The sequence below is a fragment of the Microtus pennsylvanicus genome, chromosome 7, assembly GCF_037038515.1.
Source record: "Microtus pennsylvanicus isolate mMicPen1 chromosome 7, mMicPen1.hap1, whole genome shotgun sequence".
NCBI lineage: Eukaryota > Metazoa > Chordata > Mammalia > Rodentia > Cricetidae > Microtus > Microtus pennsylvanicus.
In genome coordinates this window covers 30269174-30288338 of record NC_134585.1, presented here as the reverse complement: position 1 = coordinate 30288338, position 19165 = coordinate 30269174, and the positions used below count along the sequence as shown (strand labels likewise).

At 45.9% G+C, this 19165-nt stretch overlaps 1 protein-coding gene across 1 annotated transcript in view; it reads left to right on the top strand.

The window, feature by feature from the left end:
- Positions 1–2945: 2945 nt before the first annotated feature.
- The window catches only part of Il1r2 (interleukin 1 receptor type 2), a 32281-nt gene continuing 16061 nt past the window's right edge, over positions 2946–19165 (top strand). The window contains exon 1 of the mRNA XM_075978882.1: positions 2946–3006. Within this exon, the coding sequence (XP_075834997.1) occupies positions 2993–3006 (14 nt within the window). The 5' untranslated portion in view covers positions 2946–2992. The remainder of the gene's footprint in view (positions 3007–19165) is intronic.

The following is a 19165-nucleotide window of genomic DNA, read 5'->3' as shown; positions in this document are numbered from 1 at the left end:
AGATGGCATTTAGGAAAACCTTCCTGTTGGGGTGAATTTCTGCCTTTGAAACTTCCTTGGCATGGCTCCAAACTTAGAGCTTACTCTTCAATCTTACCATGTCAGAATTAAGAAACAAAAGTATGAACATATAACTTAAGACTTACCCTTTGTCCTAAAAGCTCATTTGGGGGTAGTTATAGCTTTATAAGACTATTGCCCAGTGTACATGTTGGCTTTGACACAAACCTAGACATATGGAAAAGGCAATCAACTCGGAAAACACTTCTTTAAGACTGGCCTGTAGGCCAGACTGAGGGGGATTTTCTTGACAAATGATTGAGATGGGAGGGCCCACACCATTGTGGATTGCACTCCCCTTGGCAGGAGGTACTAGATATTCTAAGAAAGCAGGCTGAGTAAGCTGTGGGGAGCAAGCTCTTTGGCCTCTGTTTCAGTTCCTGCTTTTAGGTTCCTGCCCGGTGATAGATTGTGATGATCTGAGAATTATGTGATGAAATAAACCTTCTCCAAATTGCTTTTGGTTATGGACTTTTATCACAATAATAGAAACCATAACTAAGACACCTAGTATGATGTTGTGTGTGTAATTAAATTAACATAGCTAACTCAAACATGGCCCCACAACTGCCTGGACCTCAGGTCACTCCTTTTCAACTGAAGGATGGATTTGATTATTGCCAAGTTTCTATTTAGTTCCCCTATTATATTTCTTTTCAATACCATTTGCTCAACTTGAAATTTCAATTCCAAGAATTACCTTCCTTGCTTTCCAAAGACTGTCCGTTTTAACTTGACCTTGAGACTTGAAAAAAATTGTTTAAATTTTTAAAGTTACTTCTATGTGTATATCTGTGTAAGGTTAAGTGCTTTGGAATGGAGGGTCCTTTATGGCAAGAAGAGAAAGTTATATCGCCTGGAATTACAGGCAGTTGTGAGCCACTTTGACATGATGGGAACCAAACTTGGGACTTCTGCAAGAGCTGTATGTATTCTTAACTGCTGAGTCTTCCCTCCAGACCTAGCCTTGAGACTCTTGTTGAGGATATGGAAGTCTTAATACTTTTCTTAAATGCTTTTGTACCTACTTTTTCACCTGTGGGGACATGATGAGCAGGTATAAACAAGGTAGAAAATAACACCGGAGTTAATAGCATGGGTTGGTGGTTTGTTTCTTCCATCACTGATATTGTTTGTGATTATTACTCGCAGGGCTGGATTTTCAAGTACATTTTGTGAAGCATTATTTTTTATCCTCCAATAGGGGGCCTCCAAATGCACCTGTTTATACTGTGTGGCACTGTCCAACATCTATACAGCCGAGCAAAAGGGCTGTTGGGACTGCATAGAGCTGGAAGACCTGGTGCTTGTCTTCTGGATAGGCCAGGGCCAAGACCTCACTCTCCTACTTGGCTCCCTAACAGCACCCAGTGGTAGACCATGATGTCTTTGGGATCTTGCTAGGCGTCAGGGGATAGATTGGAGCTGGGGCTCTGAGCCACACTTGTACTCATCCTGCCCCGCTCCCTGTGTGGAGCTGACTTGTGAATGAGAGAGAGAGAGCAAGCAATGGTATCATTTGGACCTTTTGGGGGAGTTCATGAGATGTTAACTCATTAACATGTTAATGAGATGTTAATGAGAAACTACTATCAGAACAATTCCACAAACCAGAAAAAGAATTAGAAAATCAACTCATTTTTAAAATTGTTTTTATTGAGCTATATATTTTTCTTCACTCCCTTCCCTGCCTCTTCCTTCCCCTTCTACCCTCTTCCATGATCCCCATGTTCCCAATTCACTCAGGAGATCTTATCTTTTTCTACTTCCCATGTAGATTAGATCCATGTGTGTCTCTCTTAGGATCCTCATTGTTGTCTAAGTTTTCTGGGATTGCTTTATAGTCTAAAAACTACTTATGAGTGAGTACATATTATATTTGTCTTTCTGGGTCTGGGTTACCTAACTTAATATGATGTTTTCTAGATCCATCCATTTGCTGCAAATTTCAAGATGTCATTATTTTTTTCTGCTGTGTAGTACTCCATTGTGTAAATGTACCACATTTTCCTTATCCATTCTTCAGTTGAGGGGCATTTAGGTTGTTTCTAGGTTCTGGCTATGGCAAACAAAGCTTCTATGAACATAGTTGAGCACGTGTCCTTGTTGTACGATTGAGCATCCTTTGGGTATATACCCAAAGTGGTTTTGCTGGGTCTTAAAGTAGGTTGTTTCCTACTCTGAGAAATCACCATACTGTTATCCAAAGTAGTTCTACCAGTTTGCATTCCCACCATCAATGCAGGAGTGTTCCCTGTACCCCACATTCTCTCCAGCATAAGTTGTCATCAGTGTTTTTGAAAATCAACTCTTTACATCACCTCTCTTTGAAAAAAAAAAACAAGGTTAAGAAACAAACAACTAAAAACCAAAAACCTAAATCGAATCCCCTAAAACAATCCCATAAGCTTAACCCTCTTTAGATCTCAGAGAGATTCTCGTGGGTAGGAGTGGGGACCTTCTCTCCCACTCGTTAGACACCTCCTTGTCTCTTTAATGGGACTATGTTTGGGTTTCAACCAGCGTCCAGCTAATGTGGTGAAATCCCATCCATGGAACTGTTTAAATGTTGGATATACAACCAGAATCACTTTAAGATGTATTCTTAGTCGGAAGTACGTCATTTTAGCCAGTCACATACACACACACACACACACACACACACACGGGAAACTCAGAGTTTCCTTAGGCCACTTCCCCATCTGGCAGGCATTCACGCACAAAAAAACGCCATGAGCCTAAACCGGCTGCTCCCCTGTGAGGAGGGAAAAGGTGTGTCCACTGCCACCCATTTAGAGCGAGTGACACAGCCCAGTTAGGAAGTCCCAACAGACAGGAGTGTATAAATCCCTGTGGTGACTCTGGAGACATCACTGAAGGTGAAAGTCTGACCTGGCAGCTGTCCCCAGGCAAGAAGCAGCAAGCTACAAGAATGCAGAGCTCCAGGTAAGAAGGTTAGAGAGAGCCTGGGAGAGACCAGAAAGCAGAATGGCAGGCTCTGTTTTTTTACTGGGACCTCAGACAACTCTCTATGCTCCTCCTGTCTTCATCTAGGTGACCTTTCTTCCCAGTGAGTGTCTATACAAGTGTGCAGGTCACTTTAGACATTTCTTTGCCTTTTCCCACTTTGATTTTTCTGTTAAAAAGTGTGTGTGTGAATTGGGTCAGAGGGCTTCTAAGACAGTCCACAATTACAGGCAGCTGACAAGCATCCAGAATCCTAAAATCCCCCCTGGAGGGACTGAATAGGTTGGGCTCTCACCTTAGGAGGCTGGGCATGTGGGGCAGAGTGCAGAGCGCCTCTTTGGAAGGCTCCTGAGACTTTCCTAATGTGGAGTGCTTGTTTGTTTTAAATGGACCTGAAGCATCTCAGAAGCCATAGCTTCTGGCAGAGTGAGCAGCCCTCTAGGATAGGCCTGGCATTCACAGCTGTTAGAGAAACTCTTTGGTTTTTTTTCCCTTGCTATTTACAGTCCCCTCTCTTGACTCCCTTTGGAATCTTTTCCCCTCCCCCTTAAAGCCCCACCTCACCAGTCTCTGACCTGAGCCTCCTTACACAGGGTGGTCTTGGCTAGAACTTTTCTCTGGGTAAATAGAGGCAGAGCACTGGACTGTCCTCCTCAGGCCCGCCCAGGATTCTGCTTGCAAGGAGATGTTGCTGTCTTCCCTCCGGGCTTCTTACCATCAGCCTCACCCTCTTCTCCCTCTGCCTTTCCAGGAGGCTTTTTTTTTTCTGGGATCAGTGTCTTGTTCCTACAGGCGTAAGTGCGGAAGAATGCCTTCCCCTGAGGCTCCTCTGAACCTCATCCGTCTCAATGCATTGCTTCGTAGGCTTTCCCAGGAGCTGCAGGTCTGGAAGTGTAGCCGGGATGGCTCCCCCATGGGCTGTCGGTGGGCCTGGGCTTCACCCGATATCTTCACTCGCATCTCATTTTCCAAAATTGTTTGATCCCTAGAGTGGAGCAATCCTGTGATCACATCCCTCCTCCCATACTCCAGGATAGCAGAGCCAGCTCCTAATGCTAGCAATGCTAGTACCTTCCGCAAGTGGTACTGATGCAGGCGCCTTGCCGTGGATGCTTCACCATGGCAGTGCCCATGTTCATCAGGTCCTCGGAATTTGCTGCTATCAGATCTGCCTACCACACAGATTGTTTGGCCCCCACGGATTTCCAGATTCAGTGGGTGTGGATGGGTACCCAGGGACTTGCGTCACAGACTGGCACTGCTCGCATGGAAAACCCATTTTGAGGACTGTTTTCTCAGGCGATAAGACAAGGTTCATGCCCATCAGTAAGCCTAGGAGGGAATTGTTTGGGGACAAGGACCTTGTGAGATCCCTGTTTTTCCTGGGAGTCTTGTAGACACACAGGTGATTTTTGTTCCCGCGGGCTGATATAGGGCCTGAGCATCTGCATTCCTTACAAGCGCCACTCATGTTGTTGGGCTACACTCTGAGCAACTAAGCTGTAAGGAGTTTGGAAGAGACCTTACTTGAGGGTGAGGAAGGAGAAAATGTAAAGCATTGGGTGGGTCTCGAATGTTCAAGAGGCAGTACTCATCGGGATATTTTACATGTGTGTAAGAGGCAGAACCGTAGAATGTGATCCACCGATTCATGCCCCGTATAAGCCCCTCTCTTTGAGTGAGGCTGGGATGTACGAACAGATGGATCTCACAGTCACGGCCTGGGTCACCTTATATAGTACAGCTGTGGGACTTTTGTGGGTGCAGTTCAGGCTCTTAACCAGCTGAGCAAAAGGAAGAGCAGATTGGTGGCTCCCATGCCAGAGCCTCACTCTTCCTAAGTGGGTCTGGAGGTCAGTGTCAGAGAGAGCCGAAGCTGCATCAGTGACCTGTTGGACTTAAAGAGGTGCACAAGCTAGAGCCTGGGTGGTCACTAGGAGCCAGCCTTCAGCCACTAGAAAGCAGGGACTTCAATATTCTAATTATAACCATCACAGAAACTTGGAAGAGGACTACAGGCTCATAAAAGGAACACAGCCCAGCTGACCCTTGGCTCTAATCAGGAAAGACTTTGAGCAGAGAAACCATTTAAACTGAGCTCAGACATTAGACCTACAGCTGGTGGGGCTAAATGCCCAGTGTATGGTCCTTGGTTTCACAGAAATAGGAAACAAAACTGTGTCCTGGTCTTTCTCTTTGACTTCTGTATGTCCTAATCCAAGTTGCAGCGCAGTGGTACCTACATCGCCCCGTAGTCTAACACAGCGTCAGTCAGTTTTTGCTTCTGCCATCTCGTCTTCCATCAACTGTGCCAGACCCTGATGACTTCCCACAGCTTCCCCAGGCCTCCCCGGCCGTTTTCAAATCAGTATTTACAGAGAACATCTGCTGGATTATATATTGTTTTGACATCCATTCTCTCTCCAACTCTCTCTGTGTGTGCGTGCGTGCATGCGTGTTTGTAATACCCCCCAGGCTTGCTACAGGATATTCAGGACGTGAAACTACTTCTCTGTCCTACGGAAGTGGTTTTCAATGTGTAGTCCCTGGACAAGAGGCTTCAGCATCATCTGGGAACTTCCTAGAAATGCAAATTCTTGTGTCTCCACTCATACTTCCTGAAAGAGATGAGGCAGGGACAAACGTGGGGATCAGCAACTGGACTTTGGTAATCACCTGTCAGGGTGTCCAGCTGTGTTCTGCTGGCAGCATTCACCAGAGCTCCTTGTTTCCCATGGCCAGAGAACAGAGGGCTGGCGTAGAGAACACCAGCTGTGAAGTGGGTAGGCCTGGAAGTCCAAGCGTTCCTATCAGTGCTGTGCCAGGACTAACTTCAAGGCTGCAGAGGAAAGAAATACCAGAGTAAGAAAGGGCCAGCCACTAATGAACCTGGGTATACTAATATCTACCATGTCCTGTTGCTCAGGTATGTTAGCTGGGGGTTGCTAGGAGGGAAATCCTGGAATCGATTTCAGACTCCAAACTTCTCAGGGATGTTCTCAGCAGCAGGAACAGGCTGGTGGTGGTGTTCTCCAGGAGACAGATGCCAGAGGGTTCAGCGTGGCAAGGGAACACAGCCCTTTGGGGAGAACCAAGAGTTTTTGAGCCCATGGAAAATGCAGCGGGTCTGGGATGACTTCCGGTCAATTAAAACATTTTCTTACAGCAAGGGGTTTCCCACGTGGTGTAGATAGAAAGTTCTTGGATTGTGTGTGTGTGTGTGTACATGGGTGGACGGGGATGTGTGCATATGTGCTCACTGTTGACCTTTAGTTTTTTCTCAAGGACATTCATCATGCACAGCTCAGGATAGCTTCTTTCGTTGGTGACCCTCAGAGCAGAGGGCATCTTAGCTGTTGTCCTTGGTTACCCTTAGACTGTTGTCCAGTCTAGGTTGGGCGCAGTTGCTGGAGAATGGGAAATAATCTTTCAAAGCATAAAAGGAAAAGTCCTATCTGTCCCAGAATCTTGACAGTTCTAGGAGAAAATGTTTCTACAATGTATAGCTATATTACAGAAAAACCATATGCTCACTGAAAATCATTGCCCCTCCGTGTAGCTGCTGTTGCGAAAAGAGTCTCCTTTGGTTCCTGAGTCCTTTTTCCACGGGGGAGGGAGATTCAGCCTGCTCTTGTGTATCTCCATCTCAGATGCCTCACCTTCATTCCTATTGGGCTCATCAGATTCCTTTGGGTAGATGCTCATTGCAGTTTCTCATCTGGTTCCTTATAGCCATCTTCTAAGATGCATTCCCCAAGAATGGTAGGAGGAAGTGTGCTTGATGTATACCTGCTGACCTAGGGTCACTCAATGGCTTCCTCAGATCTGTGTTTGTGTCTGCTGGGACCCATGGCTGGGAAAACCCATAGTCTAATGTCCCAGGTATGTGACAGCCAATGTCCTCTGTACTCCTCACTGACTCTACCAGTCCTCTGCATTTGGCCACCACTTTGTTTATTTTCCTCTGGTTCAGAATGTCCAGGTGATAACCAAAATAATTAGCAGCTGGTGGGGGACACACCCCAAACAATCCGAATGGATACTGCCACATCGATTGCTCAACTATGGTGATGTCTGGGAACATCAGGAAAGCTGGAGCATCAGAGCAGAGACAAAGTGGCTATGCCCTGATTCCTTCTCGGACCACTCCGCTGCTTCCCAATGACGGCTTCATCTAGATCAATCCCTTTCGCCGTGGCAGCCCCAGCCCAGCCCAACCCTTAGCTTACCTCCCATTCTTCACTGCACGTACAGTCTGAACCCTCTCCATTGACCCGGGAGTGAGACTACCAGCAAGTCATCTTATAGCAACCTAGCATCCCTTCTGTGGATGTATCCCATCGCCATTGCTTTTTCTCTCTGCTGTTCCCACCCTAGTAAGAGTAGCTAGCCAGACCAAGGTGGGACTCCTATACAGATCCGTTTGTAGTGAGCAAGAGTTCTTCTGCTTTTAGCTTATTGAAAAAAAAATCAAAATTCTTTTCTGATTGGCTTTCAGGTTTCAAACACATTATAGGCCTATCCATCTCTTTCATCTGGTACCTCTCTTTTCCATTTTCTGTGGACCCCAAAGGATCATTCTCTTCTGCTTGTCTTCCTGCTGAGAAGGAGTGTCCCCCATGTCTTATCTACATCCTTCCCTCCTTTCCAATCAGTGTGTTGTGCTTCCACTCCTGGGGCCATCTTGTAGAACCATCAGGAATAGCTTGGACACATTTCCTTCACTAAAAACATACCCTCGAACCAGAGTTGAATCGTTCTGTGCCATCCAAGGCCATCACTGAAAACCTTAGCTGTTCTGTGCTCTCACATTCCAAGGCCCTTGTTGGGACCCAATAACACGGAGGGAGGGCAATGCTTCTGTCTGCTTTTCCAAGCCCCACGTGGTTATTTCCTTTGCTTTTTGCAAGTCTTAGTTCTTTTCTCATCTCCTTTATTGCCAGGGAACCACCTGCTGTTGTTTGCAGTTTGCATTTTTTTCTATCAACCATTTACTTTTCTACCACCAATCAATTCCCACCCCCATCCTCCCAGGAGCTTAAATATGTTCAGCGTGTTCCGCTATACCAGCAGCATCGCATCTGCTTTTGAGTGAACATTCACCCTGGCCTCCATGATAAACTACACTAAAATGTAGCCGTTTGACACAACCACCGCTTTGTTATAACTCATACATCGCGTAGGCCTCATACTTGAGAAAGGGTGGGCAATTCTTCTGTGTATTTCAACTGAGTTCCAACTGTGGTTATCAGTTAATAAAGGGACATGTTTGTGTTGTCTATGGTTATCTCACACGGGTGGTACCTTTGAGGGGGTTCGAGAGGTTGCTGACAGCTCAATCAAGACCCTCACGCATGCCCCTCTGGGGACAGTCAGGCTGCTTCCAAGGTGGCTGGTTTTCCTCCAGGAAGCTAGGTGGCATCTGCTTTGCTCTCTCAACTAGCTGCAGAGTTCACACAGAGTGAGCTCACTTCTGTTGCATTCTTTTGGCCACTCATGAGTTACTAGCCTGCCCACATTCAAGGGAGATGAGCTGGACTCCACCTCTTGATGGCAGGCTGATGGTAGCACTACAGAGACTTATGAGGGATGGAAGCCATGCTCACGGACATCTGCAAGGTCTAATCTACTCTGCAAGAGAGCCACGCCACGTAGAGAGAGAAAGAATGTCGGAAGGGGCTTCTAGGATGTCGCTGTGAGTAAACACAGACTCTTGCGTTGAGAACCTAGGGCTCCTTCAACTGTTCCCATCTTTGGGTCCTTGTTTGTTCTCTCTGTGGTATTTTAGAGGGACAGGTTGTTTGGGTAACTGGTTCTTTGAATGTTTGACTTGTTTCCTATATTCATGATCTAGGGGTTGGAAGCACACATGTCATCTGAAGGGTGTTGTGTGTGCTGGGAGCCAGACTCAGCCCCAATGCCAGCAGAGCAGACCTGACCACTAGTTACAGTTGCCTAGAAATGGTCCAGAGGGGGCAGAAACGGCGAATCCTGAGCATTGGTTCTGTTCTTCGCTGCCCAAACAGCTCACATAGATGGGCTTACTTGATATACTTTGTTTGATGAAGCCCTTCAACTTGTATCTTTGGAAGTGGAGGTTGAAAGCCTGACCAAGACCTGTGCTCAAATCCCAATTAACTTTGAATCCTCAGTAGTGAGGCCCCGTCAGCATAGCCTTTGTATTTCAGAAATGAGGAAATGGTGACACAGATTGTGTAATTGACTTTGTGGTTGCCCAAGACTGCATAGCAACATGAAGACAGAGGGCCCAGTTCCTATCTCCATTACCTGTGTTTAAGGACTCTGTCACTAAGGGGTCAATCTGAAAAAAGGTACCAGAAAGCTTCGAATTCCCAACCAGCTTCATAAACCTGTAGGTATTTTTCTCCATGTACTTAAGATCATGCTTATATGTTAAATACATTCTGTAATTTAGAGGTATGCATTTGGTCTTACTGATTGCTTTAGGCAACAGTCTATACGTTTCTAGCATGGTGACTGGTATTAGCTCAGTTATTGACGAAGATGCTAGAAAGTTCCTGGCTGTGGAGGGCCACCAAAGCAGGAGCCAGGCAGAATGCAGAGGGTGGACTCTGTGACCACTCACTTGGGTCTGCCAGCTATGTGTGCTTGCCATGTTACTAACCCCCTCAAGTACCAGCGTCTGTGACATACCGGCCAGCCTTGCCTTGTATTGAGTGCTTTCTCTTTTCCAGCACTGTGTTGAGTTCTACAAGTGACATGTCTGTCATCCTAAAATTTTTACCAGATGAGGGGATGAACCACCCACATGTGATGTTTCTGGCCCTTGGCTGTGCCCCTGGTGTTCCTTGTGTTCTCACTCTCTGTCCTCATGAGCTTTCCCCTGGGTTTTCTAAAGAGTCTCACTGAGGTCCAGGCCTACTGACCAAGGTGAACAAAATTTCTGTGGACAACTCTAGGTAGCAACATCTGACCAACGAATGCCATTTAGAGAAAGGCAAGTTTGGGCCCTGAACTGGCAGAAAAGTATTGAGTTAGGGATTTGTCTGGAGATGGAAAAGGCCTGTCTATTAAGGAGGTAAGTTCGTGACCATCTACAGATGATACTGATGGAAAGAATTTTCTAGGAAGTGTCAACATCTCCCTCCCTAGGCTTCTCCAGGACACAGTGGGAGTTGGGGACCCTGGTTAGGGAGTGGTCAGTGTTCATTCTGACATGATTATGCAGTCAGAAATAGCACCATCACGCTGCTTGGAGGCAGAATCCCCTTTATTCTGGGGGTAAAACCTAGCTTCTGTTTTTCCAATAGAGCAGCAACAATCCCATCAAAGGCTCTGTCTCCAGACAGCACATTTGCCAATAAAAGTTGCGGCTGCCCGGTCATACATTCCTCCTGACTTACGCCAAGGATGCTCTGATCCCGTCAGTTCTTAAAGTTCTGAGATTTCCCGCCTAAGCTATGATGTGAATATTTATCTCCTTATCAGTCATAGAAGGCTTCATAGGATGCACATGGTACGTGTGTGGGCTTTAGGATCTTTGATTGCCACCCTGGCCGTGACTAAGTGATGGGTGCTTGAGCCAGTAGCTAATCAATTTGATTAATAGTCAACACTGCCACTTTGTCCTGTTGTTTTGGTGACTGTTCTGTCTGACTCAGAAGTGGGATAGTTGCCCAAAACCTCCAGGCATCAAAATGAGCACACTAAAGCTTAACTTCCCACTTTAATTTAGTCCTGACATATTCAAATACAGTATTGGAGGGTTTTTTTTGAAATATTTCAATTGATCTTTAAAAAGAATTTTGTTTATATACTCGCCTGTGATTCCACTCAGACCACATTTATATCTCTCCCACCTCCAGGCCCTCTTTGGATGACCCACTGAGTTTGGTTAGGGTGGCCTGGATGTGTATGGTGTCGAGCCAACCCCTAGAGCATGAGAAATTCATCAGGGCCTGCGTCTCCAAGGAAAGCTGACCCTCCCTTTCTTAGCAGCCATTAGCTGCCGGCTGCTCATCAGTTGGCAGTGGGGCTTCCTGTATCCCTCCTCCATCCACATGGAGACGTTGACTGGCTTGATATCTGCCGGTCTTTTGCAGACAACCCCAGAGGTTAGTGAGTTCACTCGTGCGATAGTTCTGACAGGCCCAGAAGACACACTTAAGCAGCTGTCTTCACTGATCTCAGGCTCCCACAGTCTTTTCTTCTCTCCCCTCAAGATGCTTCTGAGCCTTTTGAGGAGGGGGTTGTTCTAGATGTCTTTTTTAGGGATGAGCACATATCCCCACAGCGCACTTTGATGAGCTGTCTCCATAGTAACTGCGAAAAGACGCTTCTGTGATTGGGGGCTGAGAGCTGCCTAATCTGTGGATAGAAACTTAAGTATTTAGAAGGCAGTTTGATGATCTGTCTGTTTAGCCAAACAATGGCCCTAGGTCTTTCCCTAGGGCAAATGACTTCCCAGTCACGAGTTCTTATTTTTACTTAGTTCTTCTGTTAAATCTGTTAAAATGTATTTATTGCTATATGTATCCTGAAGTACTTAGACATTTGATGGTACCTGTAATTTTCAGATGTTGTATTTTTTTCTGTATATGGAATTTTACAGTATACAGAGAGGGAGAGAGAGAGAGAGAAAGAGGAGAGGAAAGGGGGAGGGAGAGAAGAGAAAGAGAGACAGAATGATGCACACAGAGAAAGAGACAGAGAGACACACAGAGAGACAAAGAGACAGAGAGAGACACACACACACACACAGAGAGAGAGAGAGAGAGAGAGAGAGAGAGAGAGAGAGACAGAGAGAGAGAGAGAGAGACAGAGACGACAATGAGTTCCAATTCTAGGTGAAATCTACTCTGAAGTACCCAGACCTTTTTCGTTTCCAGTTTGTGGAGTGATGTAATTGCTTACGTGCTCGTAAGCTGTTTGCATTGTCCATGTACAAGGGTCAGAAGCTAAACAGCTGCTCAAAGGCACAGGTCCCCCAGGCCTGAGTGAGTACCAGGAGAAGATGACTCCTGTCTGGTCAGGGCCTGGTCATTTGGGCCTTTTACTTTACTGTGTTATTTCTCTTTTCACCTCATCTTCACACAAACTGATCATTTGCATGTAAAATCTAGTCGCTCTCCTACCCCACTTTTCAGCCCATCGCCGTGTTCTTACATGGAATGAAAAGCATGAAACATGATTATTTGTCCAGAAAAAAAAATAGAGATCAAATTATGACTCCCGTGCTTGGAATGAACCACCCCTGAAATGTCCTCCCGATCACAAGGTCAGCTTGGACTCCAGGAGAAAAATCAAGCTGCCTGGGCTTTGGAGATGTGTTTAAAGAAAGCAGGGCAGGGAATGTGTTTGGGTGGGAGCCTCAGCGAATGATTGCGTCCCCTCTATGGGCCTGCCAAGGACTCGCTGTTTCCCACACGGCAGCAATTTTGGTTCCAGCCTTTTGTGAGGTTTTGATTATTGAAAACTGTCACTTCTACGTGCCTGCGGTTTGCTTGTCTGAAGCCACTTCCTGGGGAAGTCACGGTGAAGCAGCTGTTTTGCTGTAATCCAGAGAGAGAAAGAGAGAGAATTCAAGAGAACCTCTTGACTGGGGGTGGCCGGGGACATGGACAGGGGCAAACAGAGCTCAAGGAGGGCAGCCCTCGAGGATGTCCTTTTCTTATGGAAACAGTTACCTTCTTGCTTGACCAGATGGATAAACTGGACAGAACAGTCAACTTCCAGTTCTGTTTGGTTCCTTGCCCAAGGAAGATATTGGAGTAAAATTCTTGTATTAGTTACCTTTCTTGCTGCTGGAACAAAAGAAAAGAAAACATAAGAAGCAATGTAAAGCCAATTATTTTTGGCTTACAGTTCTAGGGGGATATAGTCTATCCTGGTAGACAAGGCAGCAAGCAAGACAGGAGACAAGCTGGTCACATTGCATCCACAGTCAGGAAGCAAAGAGTGAACAGGAAGTGAGGCCAGACCACAGAACCTCAAGACTACCCCTGTGACGTACTTCCTCTAGCAAGGACACATGTCCCAAAGGTTCCCCAACCTTCCAAAACAGTGCTGCTAGCTGAAGGCCAAGTGTTCGAATACATGGGCCTGGGGCATTCCCCACCTTAACCACACTTCCCTGATGCCAGAGCTTCATGATTCCATGAAGCATCAGCTAGAGACCATGCCAGCAGATACTAAATGACGTCTTGGTATCAGAGTAATTGTTATTCGTGTTATAGACCTCGATACAAACCCAAGGAAAGCCTGACTCAGAAACAGTGTGAGCCTTGGGGCGGGGACTGCTTTCATCCCCGCAGAGGCTGCAAGGCAACTCCCCAGTCAAAGTCATTTTTCAGAATCCTCCCACCAGATAAAGTCTGATCTGGGCCAAGTTGGTGTCAGAAGGAAGGCTGTGGGAACAGCACGCCTCATGCTGCCTTTTAGGGCTCCTTCCCCTGGGTATTTTTTAGAAAATTCTTTAATGATCTCCAGGCAGATCCCAGATCAGGTTTGGGTGCATACTATAGAAAGCTTGAGTAGAAATCTTGAGTACATAGAAGAAGGTGGTCTAGGAGCCAACTCTCTTCTCATTGATCCAACACTTTCCCATGAATCCTCTCAACTTGTGGTCCAAGATGATGGCTGCAGTCTAGCCACCAGTGGGTATGAACACTGAGGGCACAAGGAACTATGATTAGTGGAGATTTTGTTGGGGATGTTATTTCATTCTAGCTGATAATAGCACATGTTTATGAGATACAGCACAATATGGTACACACACACACATATATTATATAATGAGCAATTATATGCGATTAACAAATTGATCACTTGGTATAGATCTCATCCACAAACCTCCCAGCTACTTTGGAATACACATTGACTATAATTATCTGATTTCACAGTTAGAGAAGTAGCACTTATTTTGCCCGTCTACGTCTAACTTTGTGTCGTTGACCAACTACTTCAAATCTTTTCTGGCCCCAACCCCATCTCTGGAGACCACTATTTTACCCACACCTTCTATGTGATCAAGATTTTCAGATTCTACATACAAAGAAGATTTTATAGTAATTGTGTATGTCTGGCTTCTTTTGCCTGACACGATATCCCTTCTACTTATGTTGATACAAATGGAAGAATTTGCACTTTAAAAAATGACCAAACAGTATTCCATTATGCGTATATATTGCTACACATTCTTCATTCATTACATCTGGGTATTGAATTGACTCCAAATCCTGCTTTTTGTGAATAAGCACTAGTGTCTCTTTGACATACTCATTTCATTTCCTTTGGCTATATGCTTAATCATGGGGCTGTGAGGTTCATGAATATTATTTTAAGGGACCTCCCCAGGAAGACTATGCATTCCAGCTACATTCCATTGGCTCAAATTTTCGTTCTTACATGGACAACTCTAACAGCGGAGGGTGATGGGAAGTGTGGTCTTTGTATGGGATGGACCCAGAGGAGAGACAGAGGTAACATTATTAGGGAAAACAGGGTGGATAGGTATTGGCGGAGGAGAAAAAGAGTATCTGCCATAGAAAGTATCGCTCTGAAGAGCAGGGGGCTTTGAAGTCAGCAGTCTTGGGGTAAACTCCGGTTCTTACTTAGTAGCTATTCTATCATGGCCAAGCCCCCTTAATCTCTTTGATTTACTCTGATGCATCTTATATAAAATGGTACGATAGTCACCCCTAGGGACAAATGAAGAAATGTATGTTCAATATTTGTCACAGTCACTGTGGCTATCACATTAGCCTGCACACTTGTATATTTGGCTTAATTTTCTTATACAAAGGCATAGCATTTGTATGGTGTACTATTCCAACTGGATAGTCAGTTAGTCTGGGCTAGGGCCAGTGTACCTGAAGACATGATACTCAGATGAGTGTCTGAAGAGGACAAAGCAGCTTGCCTAATGTTTGTACAGTTTTCATGTCACCAAACAAGAGGACAGACAGGGTTAGAGGTGAGATTTAAGAAGTATTTATGTTTCAAGAATGCATGCGCGAGAGAAGCCTGTGGAAGCAAGAAGACCTTGGGGGACACAGAGCTAGGCCAGATACACACCTAAGAGAGAAGGATCCCCTGTCCTGTTACTAGAAGTGGGCTCCAAGGCTGAAGGTTTGGGTGTTTGGAATCTGAGATCCCCTGTTTATGAGGGAGGATTTTACTGGAATATTCTCAATGCTCTCCCTGCATTAGCGTGGATATTCATCTGAACTATTTCAAGTTGTTCCCAGGACAAGGGAGGTGTGGTGGTGGTTCAGACTACACCTCAGGTAGAATTTCAGTCATGAATATCCCCTGGTACTTTCCATGACTGGCTACTGAGGCCAGGAGACTTATAAACACAACACAGTTTCTGACCGGAAAGCTGTCACCACCCCTGGAGAACCAGGCAAAGAGCAAGCACAACAGAGAACATGAATGTTCCCATAATTACCCCTGCTGGTGTGTGACTCTTGCCTTGATCCCATGACCTGCTGAGGCCGTGGAATGTGGGCAAGTAAGAAGGCACTAGTTCCAAGCATAGCAATGCTTGCTTCTGCCTGCGTTGCTTGGCCATTACTGAGAACGGGTGTTTCCAGCTCTAAGAATACTGAGAGCAACATGGAGGCCACGCGGACTCCGCCTGTGTCTCGGAGTCATCCTCAGCCCTGCCTGGTCTTGACTAGTCAGCCTGTATGTGACATAAAGACTTGTGAGTCATGGCCAATGATCACTTTATGTCGTCAGCACTGGGGATAATCTGCTACGCTGCCTTGCTATGGTCATGGTTGGCTTGCTTAACCAGCAGTTGTGCGGTGTGAAAGGCCCAGGAGCCTTTTAGACAAGCAATTGGTGGACCATGCCTAGGGTAGGAATGCTTCATGAACTTGTACATGATATTCACTTTTTTAGATTCTCATCCCTTCAAGATATTCTTGCTCTCCCCTCCCCTGGCAATACTTTAGAGCAGGAACTTAGCACTATGTAGAATCTCTAAGTGTGTGTCAGAATTGTGTATAAAGTAAGAGTCAGTCTCCAGGTCTATGTCATTCACTTAAGGATCTTCTAGATACTGAAGACTGAGGATGCTCAAGACCCCTATGGAAGATGGTGCAGTACCTGTGTATGAATTGTATAACCTTCCTGTATGCTTTGAATCATGTCTATGCCACTTATGATAACAAACACAAAGGAAATGCTAGCTGTGCTGTTGCTCTAATGTCTTGCTTAAGGAATATCAAGAGTGGTCCATGTCTGTGCATGTATAGCAGAGATGGTGAGAAAGAATAGGAAGGGCCCAAGTGGCCCAACCACGTTTTATGACTTTGGCAAGTAGTCTTAGCAAATGGGTTTTTTAGATATAATATTGTTCTGTGAAAGGGAGGGGAGGTGGGAAGAAAGCCCGAAGGACAGGCCTTTATGAAATGCTGTCAGAACTCTATAGTAAAAAATCTTCTGTCATGGGTCTGTAGGGGTGCAAATCTCCAAATCCCTAGGTCTACAGCTCCCTTGCTCAGACAAGCAGACTCACCCCTCCATCTGGTACTTCACCCCAGTCTCATCCCCTCTTCAGACTCCCCCTCCTCCCACATAGAAGGTTGTATCTGGGAATGCAGCAGAGATGTGTAATTTTCTCAAACCCCCTTTTCTGTTGGAATTTAGACAAAGCAAAGCTCTCCAGATAGGAATTCCAGTCACACGTCTTTAAGGGTATCTCTGACAGGACACACGGATCTAGCTGCTTGCTGGCGGCAGGTTGGAGTCATCTGGGGGGAAGAAGGATTACTAATTTGGGGATCCCCCTTCAGCTGCAGTTTCTCAGGGTGTTAGGTACTTTTTGAAAGCTTCCAGGTGATCCTAGTACGTAGTCATGCTGAGAAACACGAATCCAAGTGGGGACTTCCTGAGAAGACCCAAGTGAATCAGAATCTAGGGCCCAAGAATCTCCTAACTTAACATGCGCTAAACAAGTCAGTTATGCGTGGCAAGTTCTGCTTAGACACCGTCTGAAGACACAAAGGGGTAAAGGGTGAAGGGCAATCACCTCTACAAATCATTTCTGCATACTTCAGCAGAACTATCTTAGTGAAAAAGCTTGGCCCCGCTTCCGAAGATGATATGCGATCACACTAATGTACCAAAGTAAGACTGAGGGACTTAACTTTCCTTGGAGTTTTTCCTTTCCAGTTTTTGAATTTTTAGATGTTTCTTTCTTTCTCTTTGGCCACCTACCCGCGTTTATCCCATCTTTGATGAGGCTGAGGTTAGGAAACCAGATGCCACTCTACCCTAGGCAAGAGACTCAATTTCCATCCTGGGAAATGACAACTTGAGAGGGAGGCATGATCAAGGAGCAGGTGTTCCTCTCAGCAATGGACATGGCCCAATAATAAGACAGACTTGGTAGCTTCTCAGAGAACCCTGAGAGATTCAGGGATGAGTTCCTAAAGTTTGACTTTCATCTTGCCTCGGAAGCGTGTTATTACTGCACCATGGGCCAGCACCCGATACACGGCCACATAGTTAATATTCAGTGACCCAGAAGAGATGGAGTTCCTTGTGTGGATCCCCACTGAGATGAAGAACTCTACCTCGAGGCTAGGGAGAGAATAGAACGTGACCTGTGTTTTTGAAAAAATGAAGGGTTTTAAGGTTGAGCCTGTTCAGTACAATCAGCTTAGGCCTTCTTGAGACTTTATCCGGATGCTCCTGAAAACATGACAACGCTGTCCCATGCTCAGTGGAAAGAGGGCTTCAGTGGCCACCCATCTTATGACACAGGTTGCCCCAGTGTCCTACAGGAAGTTACAAGGCTTGAGGCAGACTCACACCTTTTGTCTGCTCTGGTAGAGGCCTGTAAGGCTTTTCACCACAGAGTGGGTGGAAAGGTCTGAGAATCATAAGAGGTTAGAGAAACCTATGAAGCTCTGGCTTCCCTGACTTGATTGCTACCTCAGGGCCACCCCACAGAGCCCCTGAAGGTCTATAGCCAGCTCCAATAGGAACAGTGATATCAAAGTCGGAAACAGTGCACATAAAGGAAGGGAGCCTGCTCTCTCTGATCACCTCGGGAGGGCACGCTGAGAAGTGCCCCACGCTAAACCCAAGCTCAGTCTGAGCAGGAAATGTCACCACATGAACTGAAGAGGCCTGAGGGTCCTTCAGGCTCTACTGCCTTCCTCACAGAGTCACTGTCACCACAGAGTCACACCAGGAGAGCCTCGGCTTAAGTAACCCTTGACCCGCAAACAGGGTAACAGTTTTATTATATATGGAGTTTCCTGTTCTAGTCTAATCCAACTTCTTGGCCTTCATTGCAATGCCAGCTGCCCAATGATGGGTATAAGTGGGCAGCCTAAAGTCAGGAGTTTAACTTTCCTTCCAGTTAACACCTGATTCTATTTTCGTTTAGAGAGAATGGATAGGTTTCTATTTCTGTTTAGAAAGAATGGATAGGTTTCTTCATTCACTAACTTACTTTGATGGTACCAGTTCTAAACTCATATACATCCCTAACAGACAATCTCTGAAAATACAGGTTGGCTCTGGAATTGCTAGGGAGACAGACTCCTTAGACCCCACCCTTGTCCATGAAGATAGAGGGGAGCACCTTCTTGGTCCCTGGGGCTCAATGTTTATTCAAAAATTGAATCTCTTCAGGGTCACGATCCTGTGTGCCTTCTAAGGGTGTTATCGGGGCCTACAGGAAGCTCCCGAACTTTCCTGGGGTTGGGGACAGCCGCTATCTTTTTTGGGGGCAGTGTTTTTTAATCAAAGTACTATGAAAACCATGCTAAGAAAGGGAGCTGGGCTGCAAACACAGACAAGTGCCATTGTTAGGATCCAGAGGACAACCCTGTGCGTCCCAGGCATGGCAAACTATAGGTTTCTAACCTATACCCTTAGGAGAGGCATCAGGACCACATGTTACTAGAACTGCCAAGGAGAGATTTCAATGCCTCTAGCCGTTGAGCAGCCAGAAACAGATATTGTCAGTCATGAGCTATTAAAATCTCTGAAGATACTAATCTTGAGGGTGGAGGGTGGGATGAGAGATGAAGAAAGCTCTGATTTCTCAACCCTGCTTTCTAGCTTTAATGAGAAACAGGCTCTGCAGGATCACGCTATTTAAGCCATTTCCCTCACAAAGCGACTTCAT